This window comes from Salmo salar, chromosome ssa28 (assembly GCF_905237065.1).
Source record: "Salmo salar chromosome ssa28, Ssal_v3.1, whole genome shotgun sequence".
Lineage (NCBI taxonomy): Eukaryota > Metazoa > Chordata > Actinopteri > Salmoniformes > Salmonidae > Salmo > Salmo salar.
Window position 1 is genome coordinate 27334223 of NC_059469.1, and position 27263 is coordinate 27361485.

Here is a 27263-nt window from a genome sequence, read left to right on the forward strand (position 1 = left end):
ATTGGCTATGCAGACTAATAGAGGCCCAGTAGTATGTGCCACACACCCTGTTAAATAGAAAAAGGAATGTCTGCATCTCTGGTATGCTCCCAAGTTGATTTATTCAGACACACAAAAAAGACAACGTTTCAATCCAAAATGCCTGATGACTCCTGTTACCATCAGCTGTTACTGTCTGAACCTGTAATGGATTGTGCAAGAATACCATGAGCCTCTATGGCCTAGGGCAAAATATTCTTTATGGGTAGGTTTCTGTACGTGAGGACACGTAGCAGCCCTATAAAAAAGGGGAGACAAAAACACTCCGTGCCAGGTGGACCTGTGTGTGTGTCGCATATCGTTGGGGCTGAGTCTGTGCTGGAGTTCCTGTCTTAGATGGAAGAGAAATTAGCTAGCTAGTGTGATTCTCTGAGTGGCTCGGTATAGTCCTATATATTCTTCTACCATGCACAGCAACATGGCATATAACATGGGATACAGCAGTGTCTCATCAGTTAGCAACAGCACTCTGACCAGCCTGGGTTCCTCTGAGAACCTCTCAGGACCAGCCATGGAGCCACTGCTCTCCAGCACCCCAGCCTTTCCAGTGTTTCTCAATAACAACTCTTTGTATGGATCAAGGTGAGGTTAACCATAAGAAGTCAGGGCTGTCAGAGCTTTTTCTGTGCTTGATTTTCTTTCTGCAGATGCGATTTTCAAGTGGAACTCTGTTGGCACTGCATTGCCACATCTTTTTTGTTTATGTGGTAAAATTACTTCTGTACAATATTAATGTAAATTGACAAAATGTTTTTGTCTTTTAGGCTTGAAATGTTGCAGCAGATTGCCACCAGGGTCCAGCGGGACTGTGTCAATGGAGAGGACAAACTAGCATTAGCAAGAGCAGCTCTGCAATCTGTAAGTACCACATTGGAATGTTTACCACAAAACCTCAGAGTACTCCAGGTCCTGCTTTTACTTATGTTTATTTGTTGAGGCAAATGTTGTGTGTCTTTATTTTTTTATATCAGTATTGTTATTGAACTTTGTAATAGAAAAGTACATCAACAACAGTTTGGACATTTACATTTTTTCTCAGGATGCTAAGAGGCTAGAGTCTGGGGTCCAGTTCCAGAATGAGGCAGAGACCGCTGGGCACCTTCTGGAATGTGAAAACCTGCTGAGACAGCAGGTGGTAGATATCCAGATTCTACTGGATGGGAAGTACTACTACTCCGATCAGCTTGTTCAAAGGTGCAAACTTACTGCTTTTTCTAGATATCACGCAACACATAGACATAAAGGAAACATTTGTTGTGAAATATTGATTGCAACATAGTGTAGGGAATTACACATTTGTTTATGAGAATGATAAGAACCTCATGTAAACTGCTAAATGATAAATCATGAACTATATGAATAAACATGTCATTGTGTGTTGTGTGTATGATCTAGGGTATCCAGGCTCCGTGACGACCTGCTGGGCCTGAGGGCAGAGTGTTCCTCTGTGTACAGACAAGGACGCACCCTAACTGCCCAACAGACCACGATGATGATCTCTGGCATCACTCAGAGTCTCAACTCAGGCTTCACCTCCTCCAACCTCAACTCCAGCCTCACCCCTGGAGGCCTGGAAACCCCCGGTTCCACCTTCACCTCCATCCTTACCCCGGGCCTCACCCCTGCCCTGAGCCCCGCCATGACCCCCGGCGGCATGCAGCCCAGCTCGGTGCAAGCCTACATGGGGGGCGGAGGAGTGGGTATGGCCCCGGGAGACCTCCAGCACCTCAAACAAATGCAGATCCGCAAGCCCCTGTGCAAGTCCTTGCTAGTGGACCCCAACATGACCGAGGATGAGGTCAACATAAACTTTGTGCAGGACCTGATCAACTGGGTGGAGGAGATGCAGGTGAGGACTTAGCGAAGCTCTGGGGTCAGACTGTTGATTTTATTTATTTATCCTTATTTATACAGGTTGCCTCATTGAGATAAAAATTATATTTTACAAGAGACCTGTTCACTGTAATGTTTGTATAATTCTGTACATTTTTATATTTGCGATTTAGATATTTGAGACCGATTCTGAATTGTTTTGTCTTCCATTGAAGGTGCAATTGGATCGTGGAGATTGGGGATCTGATTTGCCAAGTGTGGAAACACATTTAGAGAACCACAAAGGGGTTCACAGAGCCATCGAAGAATTTCAAATGAGCCTTAAAGAAGCCAAACTTAGTGAGGTATGTACAAGCAATTGTCAGCCTATTCTGCCAAGTTTTTATTTGGAAAAACTATAAAATATCTATAAAAACATATAATAAAAACATGGTATGTCTCTTTATATCAGATTCAGATGACCCAAAAACTAAGTTATTCTGAGAAACTAGGAAAATTGGAAACCCAGTATGGGAAGTTACTGGTAAGTATCCTATTAAAATCATTGGCAGTCCTATGTAGTAAAATAATCACTTCACTGCTTAGTTGAATAGCACATGGAGATTCTGACTATTTCCCATGGTTCTGTGCTTCTGTAGAACTGTTCGCGGGAGCGTCAGAAGAACCTGGAGAGCCTCCATGACTTTGTTTCGCGGGCCACCATGGAACTCATCTGGCTCAATGAGAAAGAGGAGGAGGAGGTCGCTTTCGACTGGAGCGATCTCAACGGCAACATCTCTAAGAAGAGACAGTACCACTCTGTGAGTCCCTCCACTGTTCAGCCCATTGTATTTCTATTTCCTTATTTTGTTTCCAGAATATTTGGCTATTCGGGCACATCTGAGGATAATTCCGTTCATATTCATTATGGTAGATATTTTAGATGGAAATGATTGTTATAAACGGTCAAGCGAAACCGTAGAGCTATACATTTCTGGCATGGATCCACCATTGGCATGCATAGCCTTTCCACAGGGAATTGGGTTTGACTCTCTAGACCTAAGGGAATTAACACATTTTCTGTGAGTGAAAGATACCTTGAGGTGATCATATCTCCTAGGGTGATGTGTTTTTTAATGTTTTTGCATGGGTGGAAAGGAATTACAGCGGCTTGTTTTGGGGTTACAGCATACCATTAGAAAATACCACTGAGAGCGTCTATATTACCTTCTATTCAGTTAATCAGTTTGACATCTCTTCAAACTACTTTATTTCCATCTGGCATTTAGAAATGCGTGTACGTGCCCCTGCAAGTCATGGTGATAGAAGAGGGGAGGGGATGGGTCTCAGGTCATGTTTGGAGGCCATGGATAAGTGTGATATCTCTCTCTCTCTTTCTCTCTCTCTCTCTCTCTCTCTCTCTCTCTTTATCTATCTATCTCTTCCACTCTCTCTCTTTCTCACCCCCACTCTCTCTTTCTCCCCCCCCCCTCTCTATCTATCTCCCCTCTCTCTCACTCTCACTCTTTCTCTCCCCCACTCTCTCGCTCTCTCTCTCTCTACCCCACTCTCTCACTCTCTCTCTCTCTCTACCCCACTCTCTCGCTCTCTCTGTAGGATCTGATGAGAGAGTTGGATGAAAAGGAGGAGGTGATCAAGTCTGTACAGGACAGGGCAGAGAACCTTCTGCAGGAGAACCACCCTGCTAGGTTAACTATTGAAGTAAGCCCCGTCTGTGTTTACAGATGTCCCATAATCACTCCAAAACCATGTCATATAAACTCCTTTTGTGATAAATCCATTAGATTGTACGTCTCAGATAATGTGGTAATTTGTCCATTAAAATATACATATTATTACTCATTTCCAGGTATCAGAACCTGCATAAGTGCTCAACAATATTGTATATTTAAATTGCTTCAATAACTTGTTCCAAGAAGAACAATATTACAGCATTTTTAATTCTAACATGATTCTATGTGGAATCCTCCAGGCATACAAAGCAGCCATGCAGACCCAGTGGAGTTGGATCCTACAGCTATGCTCTTGTGTGGAGCAGCACCTCAAAGACAACACAGTCTATTTTGAGGTGAGTTAGTTATCTGCTTTCCTCAAACAAATGGACGGAGGCATGCTAGTTGCAAAAAGCTAATCTGATCTTCTTTCTACCCTTCCATACAGTTTTTCAATAATGCCAAAGAGTCCACGGATTACCTGAAGAGCTTGCAAGGTGACATCCAAAGAAAGTATTGCTGTGATCGGACAAGCAGTGTACACAAGCTGGAAGATCACATCCAGGAGTCCATGGTAAGCTGGCAAATAAGAACTGGTTGGTAAACAATCATTAGCCAGATTCCCAAACTATGTTGTTAAATCAGTGAAATCAGGGCTCCCGAGTGGTGCAGCGGTCTAAGGCACTGCATCTCAGTTCAAGAGGTGTCACTACAGTCCCTGGTTCGAATCCAGGCTGTATCACATCCGGCTGTGATTGGGAGCCTCATAGGGCGGCGCACAATTGGCCCATTGTCGTCCGGGTTTGGCCGGAGTAGGCCGTCATTGTAAATAAAAGGTGAACTTAAAAAAAACAAAGGATCAATCTCATGGACTGTCATGGTCAGACATGATGGATTCATAGAGCTTCCAAGTGAATACCCCACCACTAAAGATGAACCAACTATCCCTGTGAGTGAATTCAGCTCATACTGAGCTGGTATGGTATCGTAATCCCCCTGTGTTTGACTGATGCTGGAACAGGATGAGAAGGAGCAGCTCCTCCAGTACCGCAGCACAGTGGCTGGGTTGGTGGGCAAGGCCAAGGCCATCGTCCAGCTCAAGCCTAGGAACCCAGATACCCCTGTCAGATCCTCCATACCCATCAAAGCCATCTGTGACTACCGACAAATAGAGGTACAATGTCTCTTTTAATAGATATGTAATACCGTCCTTTTTCTGTCTATTCAAGTAGTTCATCACATACTTTAAATTGAGTCTTCACACCTGTCTTCTGTAGTAACAAGATATGCATTGAGATCGCTAAGGAACATTTCTGGCCATTTTAAATCGAGGTAGATGTATTTAGATAGCAGATGAAAAGTTTGATACTTTGAGTTGATTTGGATTTTGGAGTGAAATGGTAGTCATTTTGATTTGTCATGTCTCACTTCGTCTCTCCTAGATCACCATCTATAAGGATGATGAGTGTGTCCTGGCCAGTAACTCTCACCGGGCCAAGTGGAAGGTGATCAGTCCATCTGGGAACGAGGCTATGGTTCCCTCTGTCTGCTTCACTGTGCCTCCACCCAACAAGGAGGCTGTGGACCAGGCCAGCAGAATTGAGCAGCTGTACCAGAATGTCCTGGCTCTGTGGCACCACTCCCACATAAAAATGAAGAGCGTGGTCTCCTGGCACTACCTGATGGCGGACGTCAGAGCCATCCGCGACTGGAACGTGTCCTCAGTACGTTAACGCCTAACTACTTAGTCTACTTCTCAAGATAAATCCCCATTAGCAACACTTAAAGCCTAGAATTACAGTGATAGAGGTAGAATTACCTGTCATTGTCTCATTCAGGTCTTCACAGAAAAGAGAATGATGTTATTAAAGTCTAATGTTTCTCATATTCACCGACTTGACCTGCAATTTCATCATTATACTGTAGCTGGTGACTAAACCTTTTCATAAAACATTTTGATAAGGTTTTATGGTGTGGGTCTGTCTCATGTGTTTTCCCCTGTTCACCCCAGATTAAGACCATGTTGCCAGGCGAACACCAGCAGGTCCTTAGCAACCTGCAGTCCCACTTTGAGGACTTCCTGGAGGACAGCAAGGAGTCGGAGGTGTTCACTGTGGCAGACTGTTCCCAGCTAGAAAGGGAGGTGCTGGCCTGCAAGGACTACTACGAGGAGCTGCTCAAGTCTGCAGAGAGAGGCAAGACTAAGCAAAGCTAGTCAGAGAGAGGCAAGACTAAGCAAAGCTAGTCAGACAGAGGCAAGACTAAGCAAAGCTAGTCAGAGAGAGGCAAGACTAAGCAAAGCTAGTCAGAGAGAGGCAAGACTAAGCAAAGCTAGTCAGAGAGAGGCAAGACTAAGCAAAGCTAGTCAGAGAGAGGCAAGACTAAGCAAAGCTAGTCAGAGAGAGGCAAGACTAAGCAAAGCTAGTCAGAGAGAGGCAAGACTAAGCAAAGCTAGTCAGAGAGAGACAAGACTAAGGAAAGCTAGTCTAGAGAGAGGCAAGGCTAAGCAAAGCTAGTCAGAGAGAGGCAAGGCTAAGCAAAGCTAGTCTCGAGAGAGAGGCAAGGCTAAGCAAAGCTAGTGTAGAGAGTCAAGGCTAAGCAAAGTTAGTCTAGAGAGAGGCAAGGCTAAGCAAAGCTAGTCTGCAGAGAAAGGCTAAGCAAAGGTAGTCTAAAGAGAGGCAAGGCTAAGCTTTGCTAGTCTGCAGAGAGAGGTAAGGCTAAGCTAAGATACACTATAAAGTCGAAGTCGGAAGTTTACATACACTTATGTTGGAGTCATTAAAACTTGTTTTTCAACCACTCCACAAATTTCTTGTTAACAAACTATAGTTTTGACAAGTCGGTTAGGACATCTACTTTGTGCATGATACAAGTAATTTTTCCAACAATTGTTTACAGATTATTTCACTTATAATTCACTGTATCACAATTCCAGTGGGTCAGAAGTTTACATACACTAAGTTGACTGTGCTTTTAAACAGCTTGGAAAATTCCAGAAAATGATGTCATGGCTTTAGAAGCTTCTGATAGGCTAATTGACATAATTTGAGTCAATTGGCGGTGTACCTGTGGATGTATTTCAAGGCCTACCTTCAGACTCAGAAAATAAATAAATCAGCCAAGACATCAGAAAAACAATTGTAGACCTCCACAAGTCTGTTTCATCCTTGGGAGCAATTTCAAAATGCCTGAAGGTATCACGTTCATCTCTACAAACAATAGTACGCAAGTATAAACACCATGGGACCATGCAGCCGTCATACCGCTCAGGAAGGAGACACGTTCTGTCTCTTAGAGATGAACGTACTTTGGTGCGAAAAGTGCAAATCAATCCGAAAACAACAACAAAGGACCTTGTGAAGATGCTGGAGGAAACAGGTACAGAAGTATCTATGTCCACAGTAAAACGAGTCCTATATCGACATAACCTGAAAGGCCGCTCAGCAAGGAAGAAGCCACTGCTCCAAAACCGCCATAAAAAAGCCAGACTACGGTTTGCAACTGCACATGGGACAAAGATCGTACTTTTTGGAGAAATGTCCTCTCGTCTGATGAAACAAAAATAGATCTGTTTGGCCTTAATGACCATCGTTATGTTTGGAGGAAAAAGGGGGAGGCTTGCAAGCCGAAGAACACCATCCCAACCGTGAAACACAGGGGTGACAGCATCATGTTGTGGGGGTGCTTTGCTGCAGGAGGGACTGGTGCACTTCACAAAATAGATGGCATCATGAGGAAGGAAAATTCTGTGGATATATTGAAGCAACATCTCCAGACATCAGTCAGGAAGTTTATGCTTGGTCACAAAAGGGTCTTCCAAATGGACAATGACCCCATGCATACTTCCAAAGTTGTGGCAAAATGGCTTAAGGACAACAAAGTCAAGGTATTGGAGTGGCCATCACAAAACCCTGACCTCAATCCCATAGAAAATTTGTGGGCAGAACTGAAAAAGCATGTGCGAGCAAGGAGGCCTACAAACCTGACTCAGTTACACCAGCTCTGTCAGGAGGAATGGGACAAAATTCACCCAACTTATTGTGGGAAGCTTGTGGAAGGCTACCTGAAACGTTTGACCCAAGTTAATAAATTTAAAGGCAATGCTACCAAATACTAATTGAGTGTATGTAAACTTCTCACCCACTGGGAATGTGATGAAAGAAATAAAAGCTGAAATAAATCATTCTCTCTGCTATTATTTTGACATTTCACATAAAATAAAGTGGTGATCCGAACTGACCTAAGACAGGGAAATTTTACTAGGATTAAATGTCAGGAATTGTGAAAAACTGAGTTTAAATGTAGTTGGCTAAGGTGTATGTGAACTTCCGACTTCAACTGTATATACAAAAGTATGTAAACTATTAGCTGGCCTCTACTGTCCTTGCTAACAGGAGCTTGCTGATACATGTTTTGGCAGCAGTCCTCGAGGAAAACACATAGTTATTTTAGCCTATTAGGCGTAATGTTAATACCTTTTATAAAGCCCTTTTTACATCAGCAGATGTCACAAAGTGCTTATACAGAAACTCAGCCTAAAAACCCCAAACAGCAAGCAATGCAGATATAGAAGCACGTTGTAAAGTCCATTTCCCCTGGACTTATGAATATGTCTGTTTAAGATGTTTGGTGTTGTGACACCAAAAGTAGTAGAATCTCCTGCAGACCACGTTAAGGAGGAGCTGTTGGTCTGCTTGATTGCCCACTAATTCATCTGCATGATTAATGAGTAATAAGCAGATTGTTTGTAAACACTTTGCAATAATGGTGCCAGATTGTATAAATGGTGTCAGAGATTACTACATAGTTTTTCATTAGCACATTCACATCACACTCCCTCTGCTATGTCCGGGAGAGATGTGTTTTGAACAATACAAACGTATTAATTTTGATTGTGCACTAATGTTACTTTTACAAAGCTAGCATTAGACCAGTGTTTGGACAAATACAGTTGATGTCCTCTCGTCGTTTGGTTGTTACTCATTCTGGGGTGTTGTGTTGAACAGAGGAACACGAGGAGTCTGTGTACAACCTGTATATCTCTGAGGTGCGTAACTTCCGCATGCGTCTGGAGGCTCAGGAGGAGCACCTGATCCGACAGATCCGCACCCCACTGGACAGAGACGACCTGGAGCAGAGTGTCCTGCGCATCACAGAGCAAGAGGTAGGGCGACAACTCACTATTCAGACTGTATCATCACTCTGTCATAATACAACTCACTATTCAGACTGTATCATCACTCTGTCATAATACAACTCACTATTCAGACTGTATCATCACTCTGTCACACTTATCTTTTCCAGACACGGGTCAAATACATTATGTAAAATACATCTGTGGTTGATTTCCTTTGCCAGGTGAATAGAACCAACAGAATAGTCTCTTAAGTGACATAACCTCTCCAACTTTGTACCTTACAGAAGAAGAAGGCAGAGCTGGATCAGCTGAAGGACGATCTGGAGACCATGAAGGAGAAGTGTGAGACGTTCTTCAGACAGGCCGGGGCCTCTCCCGCTGTCCCCACCCTCTCCTCTGACCTCAATGTCCTCATCCAGAGCATGAGCCAAGTCTACTCCATGTCCGCCATCTACCTAGAGAAGTAAGTGGCCCTGACACTGTTATGGTCCTCCTCAATAGAGGGCCCAGACACTGTTATGGTCCTCCTCAGTAGAGGGCCCAGACACTGTTATGGTCCTCCTCAGTAGAGGGCCCAGACACTGTTATGGTCCTCCTCAGTAGAGGGCCCAGACACTGTTATGGTCCTCCTCAGTAGAGGGCCCAGACACTGTTATGGTCCTCCTCAGTAGAGGGCCCAGACACTGTTATGGTCCTCCTCAGTAGAGGGCCCAGACACTGTTATGGTCCTCCTCAGTAGAGGGCCCAGACACTGTTATGGTCCTCCTCAGTAGAGGGCCCAGACACTGTTATGGTCCTCCTCAGTAGAGGACCCAGACACTGTTATGGTCCTCCTCAGTAGAGGGCCCAGACACTGTTATGGTCCTCCTCAGTAGAGGGCCCAGACACTGTTATGGTCCTCCTCAGTAGAGGACCCAGACACTGTTATGGTCCTCCTCAGTAGAGGGCCCAGACACTGTTATGGTCCTTCTCAGTAGAGGGCCCAGACACTGTTATGGTCCTCCTCAGTAGAGGGCCCAGACACTGTTATGGTCCTCCTCAGTAGAGGGCCCAGACACTGTTATGGTCCTCCTCAGTAGAGGGCCCAGACACTGTTATGGTCCTCCTCAGTAGAGGGCTAGAATATTTTCAGCACATTCAAAATCAACAAGGCATTTGCAATTTGTTTTGTCTGGTCCCACTTTAAATGCAACTTTAAAGTCTTTATGAAGCCTTCGTAAACCGTTTATAAGGACTTCACAGATGCTTTACAAAATGTTGATGTAGTTAATGTCCCACTGTCTCTGTGGTGTCTCTGCAGGCTGAAGACAGTGAGCTTGGTGGTGAGGCACAGCCAAAGTGCGGAGGCTTTAGTGAAGCTCTATGAGGCCAAACTCTCTGAGGAAGACGCCGTGAACTCTGACCTGAAATCCATCGACACAGTCGTCAGCACACTCAAGGTAAGCTCCCTTGGTACTAGATTTTTTATAGACGTTTAAAATATATCCTATTTAATCTTTTGGTTTTCTCTCAGGTTGGCAAAATGATTGCTGGAGATGAATTGTTATTTTGTGGCATCCAGTCCTTGAGATCCACTATTAAGCTATGATTGATAGTTGAGCCATCACTTTGCTCTACTCTGTTTTAGCAATGGCGCTCAGAGATCGACGACCAGAGGGAGATCTTCCATGACCTGGAGGATGGGCTACAGAAGGCCCGTGGTATCAGTGAACGCATGTTCAAGGCTCACAACGAGCGGGACTTTGACCTGGACTGGCACAAGGAGAAGGCTGACCAGCTAGAAGAAAGGTGGAACAACGTCCACTCCCAGATTGAGAGCAGGTTAGTGTTTTCAGGTCAACTGTTGAGGGACAGAGTTTGATTCCATACACCACTAAATATTAGTGAGCAACACTACTTTAATAAGGGGAATGTAAAAATAACCTTTTACGGATACTAATGCTCTGTCCCTTTGTTATATTAGACTTCGGGACCTGGAGGGCATCAGTAAATCACTGAAGTACTACAAAGACTCCTATGGCAGTCTGGATGAGTGGGTCAGAGAGATGGAGGCTGCTCAGCTCAAGACCCAAGAGAAGCAGCCAGAGGACAGCAAAGCGCTCGCTGAGCTGGTAAACCAACAGAAGGTCCTCGTTGCAGAAATGGAACAAAAGCAGAGCAGAATTGATGAATGTCAAAAGTACTCAGAGCAGTACTCATCTAGTGCTAAAGTAAGTTATCTCTGTAACTGTTTTGACCTGGAACATTAGTCAGATATGTCTGCATGAAGAGTACTTGAACACCAGAGGAGTAATATTCATGAATGTGTTTTCAGGATTATGAGCTACAGCTGTTGACCTACAGAGCCATGGTTGACTCCCAGCACAAGTCCCCGCTCAAGAGACGGAGGATGCAGAACTCGGCTGATGCCATCGTTCAGGAGGTGAGAACCTTGGAATGTAACCGTAGTAGACTAGGTGCTGAGTGTGCTGTGTGTGCTAAGGAAAGTGACCCTTGTTTTCCACCCTCACCTCAGTTCATGGACCTCCGAACTCGCTACACGGCCGTAGTCACCTCCATGACACAGTATGTAAAGTTTGCCAGTGAGACATTGAAGAGAGCAGAAGGCGAAGAGGTAGGGGATTGGTGAAATATTGGATTGTTAGAAACACTGTGCATACTTTGGATTGCCTTTTCTCTGCCCATCACATTATTGTGTTAACAGGGTTGACTCCCAGACATATTGAATTAATGGGAACCTCACCTTTAAAGCCATAATGATGCTTCAACTCAAAGGGTTTATTTCTCTTCACTGCTATACTTAAGCAATAAGGCCCGAGGTGTTGTGGTATATGGCCAATATGCTACAGCTAAGGGCTGTTCTGGATACAGCCATTATCCGTGGTATATTGGCCATATACCACAAAACCCAGAGGTGCTTTATTGCTATTATAAACTGGTTACCAATGTAATTAGAGCAGTACAAATAAATGTTTTGTCATACCCGTGGTATACGGTCTGATATACCACGGCTGACAGCCAATCATCATGCAGGGCTCGAACAACCCAGTTTATAATATGCGTCATCCATTCAGCGCTGATGGATGTAGATGGTTTTCTTAACGCTGATACAAAAGAGCCATTCTTTCATATTGTTTCTGGTGATGGTGACTTCTCTGGGAGGAAGCTCTATCTCATTGAATCTGAAACACTCTTTCATGGTGGCATTTGTTGGGGACAATTAACAGCGCTGCAACAATCCTCCCTTTGGTAAGCATGTTAGAATAATCATACCATGAACATAACTTTTTTCATTGTTAAGTATGAGGTAATGGATGCCTTTTTTTTAATGGATGATTTTTTGCATTGTAGAACAGGAAAGCATCAGAAAGAACAGAGTACCTCACCTGGACAGAGAGCTTGGAGCTCCAAAAGGCAGCAGGGGAGGAGGTGATTGGACAGCTCCAGCAGCAGGTACAGGAACTGGAAACCTCATTGGCTAAGAGAACAACCCAGTTGACCATTCTACAGGAAGAGGTAGAGACATATAAGAGTACCATAGAGGACCTGACCCTCCAGAAGTCCAAGGCTGAGGATGGGGCTCAGCAGTACCGTTTGAAACTAGAGACGGTTGTGAAGGGCAAAGCAGTCATTGAGCAAGAGTTAGGTAACGCACGACAGATGGTCCTGCAGTCAGAGGCCAAACGGTCTTCTCTTGAGGAGAGTCTTCGTATGCTGAAGATTAACATTGAGCAGAGCACCCTGGCCCGGAAGAAACTGGAGGACCACTTGAAGAGGAAGAACAGCAATGTTCAGGATCTTGAGGAACATAATCGCACACTGCAGAGGATGCAACATTCCTCTGTCACCCGCAGTATCCAGACGATCCATGCAGAGGTGGATGCAGAGGTCCTGCAGCAGACACAGGAGCTGGCCATGGTGAAGAAAACAGCAGAGACCGAGATCAAGACACTTAAGTCAGAGCTGAACTCTGTGCTAGTGCATAAAAAAATAGCAGAGGAGAAAGCGCAACAATTCACAGAGCTGTTGAACGATGCCAATACCAGGTTGAAGAAACTTCAGCTGGACATGGAATCAGACAAGAGCACCATGAGACAAAAGTCAGAGGAGTTCAGACAGGAATCTTTAGAGCTGAGAAATTCCATCTATGTCTTTCAAGAGCAAATCAAATCTCTCCAGAGGGATAAGTCTTCCTTGGAACAGAAAGCTATTTTCAACAAGACAGAGGTTGAAGGCCTGAAGGAACAGTTAAAGATCAACCAAGGAAAGCTGCTCTTGAGGAACTCCATGGAACAGGAGAGTAGTCACAATATGCAGTGTTTAGAGGAGGAACTGAACTCCAAACAGGTTGAGGCAGACCAGTTGAAGTTCAAAGTCAGTGAACTGATGAGAATGAATGTGTCATTAGACACAGAGGTCAGAAGTCTTAAGGTCAGTGTGGAGTCATTACAACGAGAAAAATCTTTCTCTGAACAAAATATGAAATCATTGAAAAGTGAAACGGAGAACTGGAAACAGCAGCTTCAAAAAAACAAAGAAGAATTCAACTTAAAGATAAGATCTGAACAGGAGGTACAACTCAAATCCAAAATCCTGGAAGCAGAACTTCAGAAAGGTGGAATGTTGGCCGCGCAACTGCAGAAGAAAGTAGATGAGCTTAAGAAGGTCAATATGGAGTTGGAAGTCAACATGAAAAAGATGCGCGCTCAACTGGACAATATCACCATGGAAATGGGAAGCAAAAATCAGCAAATCAACATATTGAAGTCTCAGGTGGATGGCACCAAATCTCAGGTGAAAATCATTGAGGAGGAGCTGCTAAAGAAATCTCAGATGTCCCATGAGCTTCAGATCAAACTGAGGGACTACAACGAGGAGGTGAAGAGAACAGCTGAACTGCAGCAGAAAAACAAAGCTCTCAGCTTGAACCTCACCAACTACGAGAAGGAAATCAGGAATCTGAAGTCTGAGCTTAGCTCCGTTGGTGCTGAGAGGAATTTGGCTAATAAGACAGTCCAACAGCAAAAGGGTGAAGTGAATGATCTGAACATTACACTGAAGAAAGCAATAACAGAGCTACAGAAGGAGTCAAATGAGGGCCAGAGGTATCTGGCTAAAGTGAAGGCATTGGAGGGTGAGCTTTTGCAATGCAAGCAGAGTATGAAAGGAATGACTGGAAGTTCCGAAAGAATTACAGTGAATATGAAGCAGGAAATCAGTGCCCTTCAAAGGAACAAGACCATTGCTGACCAACAACAGGTTATCTTGAAAGCAGAACTCGAGGAGATGAGTTCTGCTCTGAGAAGAACAAAAGATGAATTAATTAAAGTGACCCAGGAAGGGAAAATCTGCCAGTCTAAAGTCAAAGAGCTCGAAACAGATCTTCAGAAGAGTAGGTTGACAATTAAACAAATCAGCGCCAGCTCTGACAAATCCTCATCCAGTTTCAAACAGGAAATTACTGTTCTTCAGAGGGAGAGAAGTGCTGCCCAAGAGAAAACCTTTTCATTGGCATCTGACGTCACCATACTCAAGGGAAAGCTGGAACAAGCCCAAGAGGAGGTCAAGCGAAAGCAAACGGATGGTTCAGCCCTGCAACTGAGGTCCCAGAAGCTGGAAGACCAACTTGAGAACTGTAAGCGGATGCTGGAGGACTTGAAAAGCAAACTTGAACTTCAGAAGCAGGGATATGAGAGACAGCTGCAATTAGTGCAGACTGAGATGAGTCAAAAGCTTGCATTACAGGAGTCTCATATCAAACTGGAAATGGAGCAGAAATCCAGAGAGCATTCACACACTGCAGAATCAGCCGGGATTAACACCAAGTATTACCAGAAAGAAATTGAACAGTTGAAAATCTTCAATGAGAGCACTTTGCAGTTAAAGCAGGAGGCTCTACAGCAAACAGATGAGCTTCATATTAAAATGCAGCAAGTGCAAAATGAGAGAACTGCTCTTAGCCATGATCTGCTTAAAGCAAAATCGCAAATTGCTAAATTAGAAACAGAGAAAATGCTACTTAACTCTAGCATTGCTCAGCTGGAAAACATCCATAAGGAAAACTCAAATGAGATCACAAAGCTTAAACAAATGTTAGCACACAGTGAGCAGAAACTAGGAATAAAAGAAAAGGATGCAAGATCCCTCAATGAGCAGGTTGTTTCATATGCCAAGGAGGTCAGAGGTCTTCAAGAAAAAATATTTAAGCTAGAGGTCACAATTAAGAGTGAACATAGGACTGTAAAGGAAATGGAGACTTCAAGTACAACCAAGCATAAGTGTGACAAAGACAATGAGGTTGCCAAACTGAAGACTGAGCTTTTGTTAACACAGGAAATAGTGTCATCATATGAAGAGGCAAAGTGCAATCTGGAGGAGGAGCTTATCGAAATGAAAGTGTCCTTAGAGGTATATATCTATGACCATCATACTTATTTTTTACATTAATAAAATAAATCGTAATATTTGTAGATAATAAACAAGACACACTTGAAATTAAATATTCATATTTGTATGTCAAATTTATAATAATATTTCACTTTCACATGCTCAATGTGCATAGATAAATTTTCTCAAGGTACAGTATTTACTATATCTAATGATTATTTACGTCTTATGCCTACAGATAGCAAAAACGGAGAAACACAAAGTGCTAGAAGAACTGCAAAGAGTGAATGGAGGCAAAAGGGAAATAGTCAGCAGTCAAAGCAGTTTACAGGATCAAACATTGATGAAAATTGCAAATTATTCCACTCTCCAGACTACAACAGTCCAACAAAAACACACAGAAAATTTGATTGCCAAGAACCAGAGTAAAAAACCTGAAGCGATGGCAATAACAAAAAGGTTAGTGTCTCTGGAGGGTCAGGCAGGGAAAAGTCAAAATGTTACATCAAGCACCACTAGCACAAGCTCACATAATGTCAAAGACCTGTCATCCAAAGCATCTCATTCTGAGAGTGAGACAACTTCCCTACGATTTTCCCCAAAGCTCCAAGGACTCAGAGGCAGCATCAGTATCAGGAAGTTGATCAAAACCAAGCTTTTGGATAGAGAAACATTGCAGAAGTTAGAAACTGGCCTTGTCACATTAGAAGAGGTCCAAGCATCACTCGCTCAGTTCATCGGCAAACCCACTGCTATTGCCGGAGTCTACTTGGAGTCTAGCAAGAAAAAGATATCCTTCTTGGAGGCTGCAGATCGAGGCCTTTTAGCTAAGACGTATGCTATTGAGTATATGGAAGCACAGGCTGCAACTGGCTGTATTATCGATCCTTCAACTGGACAAACCCTCTCGGTTCAAGCTGCTTTGGAGATGGGCATTGTTGGGTTAAATTTGAAAGAAAAACTCATGGATGCCGAAAAGGCAGCCACTGGCTATGTCCACGGCACTAAAACACTGTCTGTATATCAGGCCATGGAGGAAAGGATTGTCGACAGGCACAAAGGGAAGAAGATCATTGAGGCCCAGATAGCAACTGGAGGATTAGTTCACCCAGTTCTTGGTGTTAGGGTGCCCGTTAATGTGGCAGTTGATGAGGGTCTCTTGAACAAAGCTACCCTACAGAATCTCTACGACCCGGTCAGCAACCCCAAGGGCTTCCACAACCCTGATTCAGGACAGAAGACCTACTACTGTGAACTGCTGAAAAAGTGTCTGTATGACACAGATGGTGGAGTCTATCTCCTACCTTTTAGTGAGAAGAATCTCTCCAGTTTTTCCTTTTGTAGTTCTCACAGATTATCAGTCATCAACAGTGCTCTTGGTCTGGAAAGGTCCCCATATCAAGCCTTTAAGGGAAACCACATAGATAAGCGGACCTACCTTTTTCTCTCTCAGCAGGACAGTGAGTGGCAGGAAAAGTCCACTGTCGATGTCAACGGAAGCCATTTACATATCATCACAGATCTCAAAAGTGGACGGCAGCTTTGCATCGAAACTGCCCTAGATCTAAAGTTCCTTGAAATGGCAGAACTGGTAAGCTATCGGAGTGGCCTCATCAGCATCTACGAGCTGGCAGACCTTATCCTTTCCAGGATGGTCGTTGTTCAGGACGCTAACAGTCCGGTGGCTGGTCTGTGGGATGTCACTCAGAAGAGGAGGGTGACCATTCTGCAGGGACATCAACAGAGCCTAATCGATAGACTCACTGCGCTGAGGCTGCTGGAGGCCCAAGCTTGCACCGGGGGCATCTGTGATCCTGCTTCTGGGGAGAAAGCCCCAGTCACCGAAGCTCTGCGTAGAGGTCTCCTGGACGAGACATTTGCCCGCCAGCTTCAACAGTCCGAGCAAGCCTACTATGGCATCGTCCATCCCCAGACAGCAAAGACCTTGAGTGTAGCTCAGGCTATTCAGGAGAACCTGTTCCCCAAAGACATAGGCCTTCGATGCCTGGAATTCCAAGTCCTGACTGGTGGACTGATCAACCCAGAGACCCATGATAGAATCTCACTGGATGAGGCTGTTCAGAGTTGCCTGGTTGACAAAGCCACTGCCTCATTCCTGAAAGATGAGAAGTCTCACCCTAAAAGCCTCACCTGCCCAAAGACAAAGAGAAAAATGTCTTTCATGGATGCTCTGTTAAAGGCTGTCTATGACGGTCACACTGGGCTCAGGCTACTGGAGGCGACAAAGGTTCTTAGTGTCGGGGCTAAGCCATCTTTCCAATATATTTGGACCTATCACCACATTTGAGTGAAGAGTATTTGATTTTCTATGGTTTGTAAATAGGGAAAACTGAATATTTGATTGACAAAGCAAAGCCTGACTCAATAAAATGTTCACTGAAATGAATAAAATCTAGTATTTCCTACACTTAAAATAAGAATCATTAATTACATGTTAATTTTCTTTGACTTGGAGTAATATGAATGTTAATATAATTACCAATATGGAGTTGATTAAATCAGACATTAATTATTTCTTTTAGCATGATGTGTAAACTGGTGAAATTGTTCGATTTTATATTTGAATATGTTTATGTTATGTACCTGTCTTTTTCTTTTAGACATATTTCATGTCAATGAATAAACAATTAAATGCTTTTATCGCCAACTGTCATAAAACATAAACATCATGATCCACATGGCAATAAACGTCATCAATCAAACCCTGATTTGTGAGTTGTAAGTAGGGTTACAAAATACTGTGAACTTGCAATAAATTTCCTGGTTTTCCAGAAATCCTTTTTGAGAATGACATTTCCTGCTTATTCTCTCCTGATTCCGGAAGACCTCCAACTGGGATTTCGGGAAAACTAGGGAATTTATTGAAAGTTTCTGGAACTTTGCAACCCCCATGGTCCAAGAGAGGTCAGAAATATGGCTGGGGGTCTCCCTAGAGGTTTCTTTGTTGTTGAATGTCTGCATAACCACATTTCCTGTTTTCATACAAGAACAACTCTGACCCTAACAGCCTTTTTGAAATTCTTTCCTCAAATCCTAGCGATCTGTTGATGAGGAGAAGAAAGAGCATGGTGATAAAGTAAGCAAGCTATTGAGTTGGATGTCCAGTGTGAAACCGGGCCAGAACAAAGATGGTAAAGACAGCACAGAGGCCTCTAGTAAGCCTCAGGTAAATACTGTGTGCAAACATGCATTTACTGTTACAGATGTACAACATTAATTTGAGCCTGTTTGCTATAGCAGGAAAATAATCCTGCAGCAACAGGAAATGTGAATTATTATGTGGATTCTAATTAATGGACATTTTTTTGTAGGGATTGATAAATTTTTTTGTTAGGGAAAATCAAGTTTGCCATTTAGAAGAAAAAAAAAGATGTATTTTATCCCAATTTCGTGGTATCCAATTGGTAGTTACAGTCTTGTCTCATCGCTTCAACTCCCGTACGGACTCGGGAGAGGCAAAGGTTGAGAGCCCTGCGTCCCCCGAAACACGACTGAGACACAACACCCACTTAACCCAGAAGCCAGCCGCACCAATGTGTTGGAGGAAACACCATACGCTGGGCCGATTGTACACCGCCCGATGGGTCTCCCTGTCGCGGCCGGCTGCAACAGAGCCTGGACTCGAACCCAGAATCTCTAGTGGCACAGCTAGTGCTGCAATGCAGTACTTTAGACCACTGCACCAATTGGTAGGCCCAAGTTCAGCATTTTAAAGTGGAACTTACAAACTTTAGAAGCCTTTTAAAACCTCAAATAAACTACAAGTTTTAATTTCCTGCTGTGCAGGAAAATTCTCAGCAACAAAAGAGTGATCAAATTAAGATCCTACGTATGTACTTTACGGTTTCATCTCCTGTCTTTTTGTTGTACACATATTGTAGTTGTATACAGTATATCATCATGCCCACAATTCTGTGTGTATTTTATATACTAATGGTCATACTCAATCTCAAGAATATGCAATAAAAAGCAAAAAGTCACACAACCTTTCACTGTTACTGTATGTGCATAGTTCTAATAAATACAATGCTTTTAATAGTCTCTTATTATTTCTTTACCCTATTACAAATATAAGTTGGGATCAATTCCAATAAGCAGAACTGAATTTGACCCAAGTTTGAATCATTGTCCCATGCTCTCTGCCATCCTTGTGATTCCTCACCCTCCTGTAATTATTACCATAACTCACAATAGAACCAAAGGTGACACAGTTGCACAAGCATCCCAGTATTTCAATATAACTTGATTACAAACACACCCTACTCCTTGAAAATGTACTGAACATTTTGCAGCATAACAGTTTTTATATGGATTCAAATAAAAAGTCATTTTTCTGCTAAATTCTTATTTAATAGACTTTACATTGAAAAGCAATACATTATGGATGCACAGTTACTCTGAGAAAATGTTCTTATTTTGATCAGGGTACATTTTTATTTTTGGCCTGGCTAGGAAAAAGTCATGGCTCTAGTCTGACTTGCTATGACCTAGTTTCTCCTGGTCAGGTTCACGTAGTCAGGAAAAACTCCTTCCACTAGGTTTTTTAAGAGATATGATAACAAATCAAAGAAAAAGTTATGTGCAAATCCAATTAATGAAAATCAGGAACTGGATATCTGAGTTTAATATACAGCACAAAACCCAATTAAATACGTTTTGTGAAACGTCAGTGCATATTATTGTGACTAACATGCTACAAATTGGCATATCGGGATGAGAGTAAACATCAGTAAGATGTATTCATAAGGTATACCCATTGTTATTTCAGGTTTCAATGGAAGAGATGGCAACAAAAAAAGAGAAAATTGCAGAAGCACTGAGGACTACACAGCTTATGCTAAGTAAACACAGTGATAAGTGAGTTGAATTTTCATTACATATATTAGAGGTTTTTAAGGCTGACTTTTGTACATGCCTCTGTGCACTGTAAATAATGCAATATTTCATATGCCTTAAATTATTGAATGATATGATAATGATAAGAGAACTTAAATGTCTCTGATGTCCTGATTTGCAGGATGACCGAGGAAGAGAAGCAGGAAGCAAAGGAACAGCTGAAATCCCTCCATCAAGCCTACAGTGATCTCGCCCAGCAGTGTTCTGATCAGACACCATCTGCCGAGCAGGTTAGATACTGGACTTCCTCTCTAGCCCTGTTTATACCTGGTTCTAACATGCTACATTTGTCCTGATCTTGTCCACGTTGTGATTGTGCCTACATTTCTAGATATGATTGTGATTAGATCTTATAAGATCAGGACAAGCTCAGGACGAAGGACACATGTTAACGGCAGGTATAAACAGGTTCTTCTGAAACACTGGATTGGCGTTTAGTGTGGTGTGAGAAATTATGCACAAACAATGCCATCTACTGTTCAAATGCATGACTAACCCTGTTTCCTATATGGGCTCTAGCATGGTTTTCTCTTGTGCTACATTTATTGTCATCTTAAAACCACTGTATTTACTTGTGAACAAAGTGAGGGAAAGTAGATTTCTCGAGAGTAGGGAAATGTGTTTTTTTCCCAAAACCCAATGAAACTGAGTATGCTGTAAACATGCTTCTAGGTCCAGGAGCATTAGTGTTTCATGTCACCCAGCCTCATTCTGACTTTTCACAGCCATCGTTGAAACCAAGCTTTGCTGATCTCCTTTTCATTCTTACAGGTGGTCACCAACAACCAAATATAACAGCCTTGATGTGTCGTGTCTAACTTGCTTTCTTGTTTTGCAAGATAGTGAATATTCTGTTCACAGATGCATGCCAGCTTTTAGTGTATCCACTTCTTCTTGCTGTTGAATCACACTGACACAGCCTTGCACTGTTGCGTATGAACTGTTAACATTCAAATGCCTGTCTGAGGGGTGAGTACATGTTTCACCTTGCTTTAGAATACAATTGAATTAGTATGGCAATTTTTCAACAATAATGTCAATTATTAATAAACAATATGATTTTTGTCATAAGATTTTGGATTTTGAAATTTGATGGAGAATATGTCTACTCATAATGCTTAATTAATTTTTCCACAGGAGTTTCAGACCATTGAAGGCGTTCTCGAAGTGGGAAGTATAGAGGTCTACTCTGTGTTTAGCTCTGTCCAGAGCGGCATGATCGACCATACCACAGGGCTCAGCCTCCTGGAGGCTCAGCTCATCACCTCTGGCCTCGTTCTGCCTCAGTTCAGGATGTGTCTGGAGTTGGACGAAGCTTTCCATCACAACCTCATTGACGAGGCCACCTCGAAGCAGCTCAGAGAGCTCAACGAAGCCAACCGGAGCATCCTGAGCCCTCCGTTCTCTTCAGAACCTCTCCCTGTGATGGCAGCACTTAGAGAGGGGGCCGTCTCTGAGCGCCTCGCCATGAAGGTTATAGAGATCCAGCTGGCTACAGGTGGGTTGAGGGTGTCCTACACAGGTGATATACTGACCCTGGAGAGGGCCTTTCAGTTTGGCCTGATCCCTGCACCTCTGTATGTCAAGCTCCTGGAGAGACAGAACACATGGAAGGACCTGATCAACCCCGGCACGGCAGAGAAGGTCTCGCTTACCCAGCTGGTGCAGAGGAGCGTGGTTGATGAGGAGACTGGACTGCGACTGCTGCCGGTGAAGAAGAGCCACAATGGGAGCATAGAGTTGACATCCGGAAGAGAGATTAGTGTACTTAGGGCGGTTCATGAGGGGTTGATTGACAGAGAGACCACGTTGAGGCTGCTGGGTGCTCAGCTGTTTGCAGGCGGTATCGCCGACCCCAAAACAGGCTGTAAGCTCACCGTAGAGCAAGCCCTGTCAGAGGGCTTGATCGATCAAGACACTGCCAGTGGGATACTGAGCCAACAGGCACAAAATGGAGGCATAGTGAACCCTCAGAATGGCAAAAGGCTAACGTTGGATGAGGCTGTTCAGTGTGATTTGATGAGCTTTAGCAGTGCACTCTTGGTGCTGGAGAAACAGAAGGGGCTCATGGGACTTTTATGGCCTCACTCTGGTGAAATCTTGACCGTTTCCACCTCTCTGCGACACAAAATCATCACCAGTCAGCTCGCATTCAAACTGCTCAGCAATAGACAGAATATTGCGTCCCTTTACATACCAGAATACTCAGAGGTAGTGGATATTAACTCTGCTACTCAAAATGGTTTCATTGATGTACACACAGCAGAGGTATTGAAAACCATTGAAATACCAGATGTTTTTCCTGATGTTGATGACCTTAATGACAGATTTTCTAACTGGCTGATGTTGAGAGAGCTTCAGATTGGAGGATCCCATCGCACTACAGATGATAATGAGATTGATTATGAGAACATAAATACCCCATCTCCCATCGAGGCAAAACAGTTATTTATCTCATACCTCACAATGAATAGTTACATGGATCCAAAATCAGGACAAAGGCTTTTAATATTCGATGGACAGTTGACTAAAATGGCAGAACTTTTAGTTGACATTTCAGTAGAGACAACTGAAAACCAGGTATACAGCACTGGACCTGGTAATGCCACTTTTGAGGACATGTCATTGAAAGAAGACATTTCTGAAGATTCAGAGATGTCCTTTGATAGCAATACTGAGGATTTTGGATATTTGCACATTAACGAGGAAACAGATGGAACAATGAAAGACCATCATGCTTCAAATTTCTTCAAGGAGGAGGAGTCAGATTATAAGCAATCTGACAGTAAAGCATTTTCTAATAATGTGGTAAAGGTGGTAGCACACGATGGAACAGAGGATTCTCCTTCAGCTATTGACTGTGTAAACAATACCACACAGCCTGATTCTGACATTAGCATCTATCAAAGGAACACAAGCAGTATAAGTCTAGCATCCATTGGAATTGATCAAGAATCCTCAGATAATCAATCAAAAGAGACTTTCACTGGAAGTTCAGCCACACAAACTCCTTCCACAGACATGAGCTTGCCCTCAGGTGCACAGGATTGCAAAATGATGATAGCACACAATTTCACAGAGAAGTTATCTAGCTCTGTTAAGAGTACCAGACTGCATGATTCTGTTTTGTCTGATGGCACATCACCCTTTGAAATTGGTTTAGAAACCTCAGATAAAGCGTTATATAATCAACCAATAGGAGAATCAGCCACACACGCCATGTCAGAAAGCTCAACCCGTACTAAATCATGCTCAGTGAGTGGCAAAGACATTAGCTTGCTAGCACAACGCGTCACAGATGAAGCATCTGTAGCTGTTCATTCTGAAAAGAATGCCGGACAACCTAAAGACAATGTTTTGTCTAATAGCATCTATCAAAAGACCAGACACGGTACAAGCCCATCATCATTTGAAATTGGTGTAGAAACTTCAGAAATACCTTCAGATTATCAACCACAAGAGACTGTCAATGGAGTTTCAGCTTCAGAAACTGTTTTGGAAAGCTCAGCTCCTCCTAGATTGTGCTTAGTGAATGACACAGACATGCGTCTGTCATCATGTGCCAAGGATTCTAAAAAGGTGGTGGCAAAAGGCCTCACAGAGGAAGCATCTGTAGAGGTTAGCTCTTTTAAAAATACCAGTACGAGCCCAGCGCTAACTGAAATTGGTTTAGTCACCTCTGAAACTTATTCAGATAATCAACCAAAAGATACAGCCAATGGAGGTTCAGCCACACAAACCATTGTGGAAAGCTCAACTCCTAGATTCTGCTCAATTGATTCTGAAAAGACTATCCAGCAGTCTGATTCTGAAGCAAATGTTTCAAAGAAGAAGAAGATAAACAACACAAGTATAGTACCCTTTGAAATTGATGTAGAAACCTCACATATAAATTCAGATAATCAACAACAAGAGGCTCTCACTTTCAATGAAGGGTCAGCCACACAAATCATTTTGGAAAGGTCAACCCACCCACTATTGTGCTCAGTGAATGACACAGACAGGAGTTTCCCCTCAGCTGCACCAGATTCCAAAAGGATGCCAGCACAAAAGGAATATTCTAGCTCTGAAAACAATGCGCAACATTCCAAAATGGAGGTAGCACACGGTTTCACAGACAAATCATCCATATCTATTGACTCTGAAAAAAATATCAGGCAGCCTTCCTTTGAAATGGGTGTTGTGTCTGACAGAATCTATCAAACCAACACAATGAACACAAGCCCAACACCATTTAAAATGGATTCAGAAACAGATATTGCTTCAGATAATCAACCTAAAGGGACTTTCAATGGACGTTCAGCCACACAAACAGTACTGAAAAGCTTTACTTTGTGCTCAGGGAAAGACACAGGCCTGCCCTTGGCCTCAGTTGCACAAGGTTCCCCACAACGTCCCACATATCCAGTGACACCTGGCTGTGAGACAGACAAGGACACCAACTTTGAGACATCGCTATTAGCCACTGCATTGACAGACACCCTTGACACGACCACAGCGTTTCCATGCACTGAAGAAGTAGTGTGGGACAATGACGATGAGAGAGGACTTGCGACCCACCTTCTCAGACCCCAAGTTGAAGAGGGTGGCATTTTGTATATCATTTCTGAGAAATGCTGTGACCTTGATGCACCTTTTGATAAGGGCCTTGTGGATGAGGAGACTGTGTTAGAGGTGTCAGCATTGCAGCTCCACAAGGGAGATGTCTTAGAGGAAGAGAGAAGCACAGTGGCAACCCTGAAAGAAGCTGTGTCTAATGGCTCCATATCCTCCCAGATAGCCCTGCAGATCATGGAACAGCACAGCCTGTTGGGTGGTGTACATGACCCCAAGTCTGGATGTACTATTAGTGTGAGTGAAGCACTGGATTCAGCGAAGATTGATGATGATTTGGCTGAAAAGTTCCTTCACAAAGACCCAGTACACAAAGCAATCATCCACCCTGATAGACACTGTACTCACAGCATTTCATATTCCCAGAGTCTGGGCCTCATAGACAACGACGAGGCTGAGAATATACGGGAGCATCAAACAGAAAAAAAGCTGTCGGTTTTGGTTCTTGATGACTCTGATGAGGAAGAATGGGTAGAGAAAAGGGATGGACATGCATGGGAAGATTTGTATGCAGAAGGAAGCAAAGAACAGAACTGCGATTCACAGAAGGCCTTACTACCTTCGTTCACCGTTAGTCATGGGCCTGTATGTAGACAGATCATATCACCTATCCTGTCAGATCAGGTAATAGAGGGACGTGTCATCCATGAACTTGAAACAACATCTTCATTAAGGGAAGATAGTGCCTCACATGCCCCCACTAGTCCACTGTCAGACATGGTCCCTGGGTCTAGAAATTCCATCCAAAATGACATTTCATCAAACAGATCAAGCTCTCTCAGTTTGAGCGATAGTGGAGATAGTGGAGCACCTCAGCGCCAGGCTGAGGAATTGACACAGACAGAGGAAGACGGTAGCAGTTCTCTGAGGAGAGACACTGATCTGTCCTGCGAGGCGGTTGGCTTCACTCCGGGTGATGGGCAGCTGGGAGCAGGATACCGTGAGATAGTGGGGGACCAGACTGTTTGTCCTGTTCAGAGTGACTCAGGCGTGTCCTGCTCATCACATAGTGATCTGTTGTCTGATGAAAGGAAAATGGAGAACACTGTTCAGCCGCCAGCCAGCCAGCTAGTCAAGGAGTCAGACCGGAGAATAGATAGCTCATCACCAAGAGATTTGTCTGGCGATGTAACAAGCACAGTGTCTGGAGATGTGGGTGTCAGTGGGGATAAAACTGTTGGTGATGGAGTTTCATCGTTTAACACTGTGTCACCTCAGCGACCTCTAGTGAAGTCAGAGAGGGATGTTGGTGGTGAAATCGAGCCCACATCCTCTCAAAACGGGCACAGTCATAGTAACCCCACCGTTCAGAAAAAGACTCCAGTGCAGTTGACTAACTTATCTGATTTAGCTATTGTATCCAGTGTACATAGCATAAAATCAGGCAGTGACAATAAAGACAGCTACGATATAGGTGATCAAGAGCAGTTACAAACTGCTCCCATTAAAGAGATATCTAGCACAATCACCCCTGATACGACACTGACTGATAAACACCTGCCAAATTCAAATGCTAATGTTGAAGCTAAAGCTAATGACAGGGTTGAATCAAGCAGGAGTGGTGACAGCAAACCAGGGAGACAAGAAGGCTCATCTGATGATGGTCTCTCACAGATTACTGATCAAGCGACATCACAGACAGGACAGACAAGTAGCAACGATACAAGTTCGTTGTCAGTATCAAAAATGACCCCAGGCAATCCATTAAAGGCAAAAGAGCCAGGTATGAGATCAGATGTTAAACAAGATAAATGTGGTTCTGTTGAGAATCATCCCCAGCCGATGGCCGTTAATGCTCAACCAGACTCTCACTCCAATACACCCTCAACATCAGAAATTACCTCAGGGCATCTGGTAAAGCCTGGCCTCGGATCAGATCTTACATGTAGGCAGAATCAATGTGGTGCTGATGAGAATCATCCCCATCTGATGACTGTTGATGTTCCACCAGACTCCATGACACATGATAGTGTCCCACCACCTGCGTTGGCGATCTATACTGCTCTAAGGTCTGGTTTAGATGAGCTGGTGAGAATGAGAGTGGAGGGAGCAGATGTCGATGACTTGCAAAAGGCTGAGACCCAAGCAGTGGAGAACATCATCAACCTGATACAGGACAATACACAATCCCATGGAAGAGGTTTTGGTGAGTTTGGTGAGGAGACAGATGCAGCACCTGGGCTTATGAAAAGTAGTAGCCCAGATCTCCTCAGGGATCTGTTGAAGCAGGAGGCTCTTCATTCAGGTAAAACTAGTCCGGAGGAAGAGGAAGGGGAACCCCTCCATGAAGAAACCCCTCCATCTGATATGACCCAGATTCAGTCTCGGCTTCTGCAGGTTCTTCAACGTGTATCCTCAAGCCAAGACCCTGCCATGTTCAGAGATGTGATAGGAACCTTGAGCAGTATTCTGGGCGGTGCTCCTCACGAGGACAGGCCACACAACCTGGAGATCATCCAGGAGGAGGGCTCATCAGATGAGGCTGAATGTGCTGTGGCAGATTCCATGGAAGCTCCTGACCTATGTCAATCTACAGAGGTTGAAACCATTTCAGACACAGGCAATGCTGAAGCAGTTCAATCTAAAGTCAAGGTAAGTTAATGTTCGAAGCGCATATAAATGCC

The 27263-nt window shown here is 43.6% G+C and overlaps 1 protein-coding gene across 37 annotated transcripts in view; it reads left to right on the top strand.

The window, feature by feature from the left end:
• Positions 1-27263, top strand: part of dst (dystonin) — a 187008-nt gene that overhangs the window by 92428 nt on the left and 67317 nt on the right. For 27 of the 37 annotated variants that reach the window (XM_045710343.1, XM_045710342.1, XM_045710344.1 and 24 more), the window contains 24 exons: positions 804-897; positions 1079-1233; positions 1435-1888; positions 2088-2216; positions 2324-2395; positions 2511-2672; positions 3469-3573; positions 3845-3940; positions 4033-4158; positions 4606-4758; positions 5027-5308; positions 5596-5779; positions 8591-8748; positions 9006-9184; positions 10022-10160; positions 10349-10542; positions 10685-10931; positions 11036-11143; positions 11237-11335; positions 12073-12174; positions 18167-18295; positions 19898-19986; positions 20147-20255; positions 21163-27231. In XM_045710343.1, coding sequence (XP_045566299.1) covers positions 804-897; positions 1079-1233; positions 1435-1888; positions 2088-2216; positions 2324-2395; positions 2511-2672; positions 3469-3573; positions 3845-3940; positions 4033-4158; positions 4606-4758; positions 5027-5308; positions 5596-5779; positions 8591-8748; positions 9006-9184; positions 10022-10160; positions 10349-10542; positions 10685-10931; positions 11036-11143; positions 11237-11335; positions 12073-12174; positions 18167-18295; positions 19898-19986; positions 20147-20255; positions 21163-27231 — 9634 coding nt within the window. Of the gene's footprint in view, positions 1-298; positions 622-803; positions 898-1078; positions 1234-1434; positions 1889-2087; positions 2217-2323; positions 2396-2510; positions 2673-3468; positions 3574-3844; positions 3941-4032; positions 4159-4605; positions 4759-5026; positions 5309-5595; positions 5780-5813; positions 6296-8590; positions 8749-9005; positions 9185-10021; positions 10161-10348; positions 10543-10684; positions 10932-11035; positions 11144-11236; positions 11336-12072; positions 12175-18166; positions 18296-19897; positions 19987-20146; positions 20256-21162; positions 27232-27263 lie in introns of those variants that run through there. The other 10 variants (XM_045710349.1, XM_045710378.1, XM_045710380.1 and 7 more) reach the window with 4 other exon arrangements.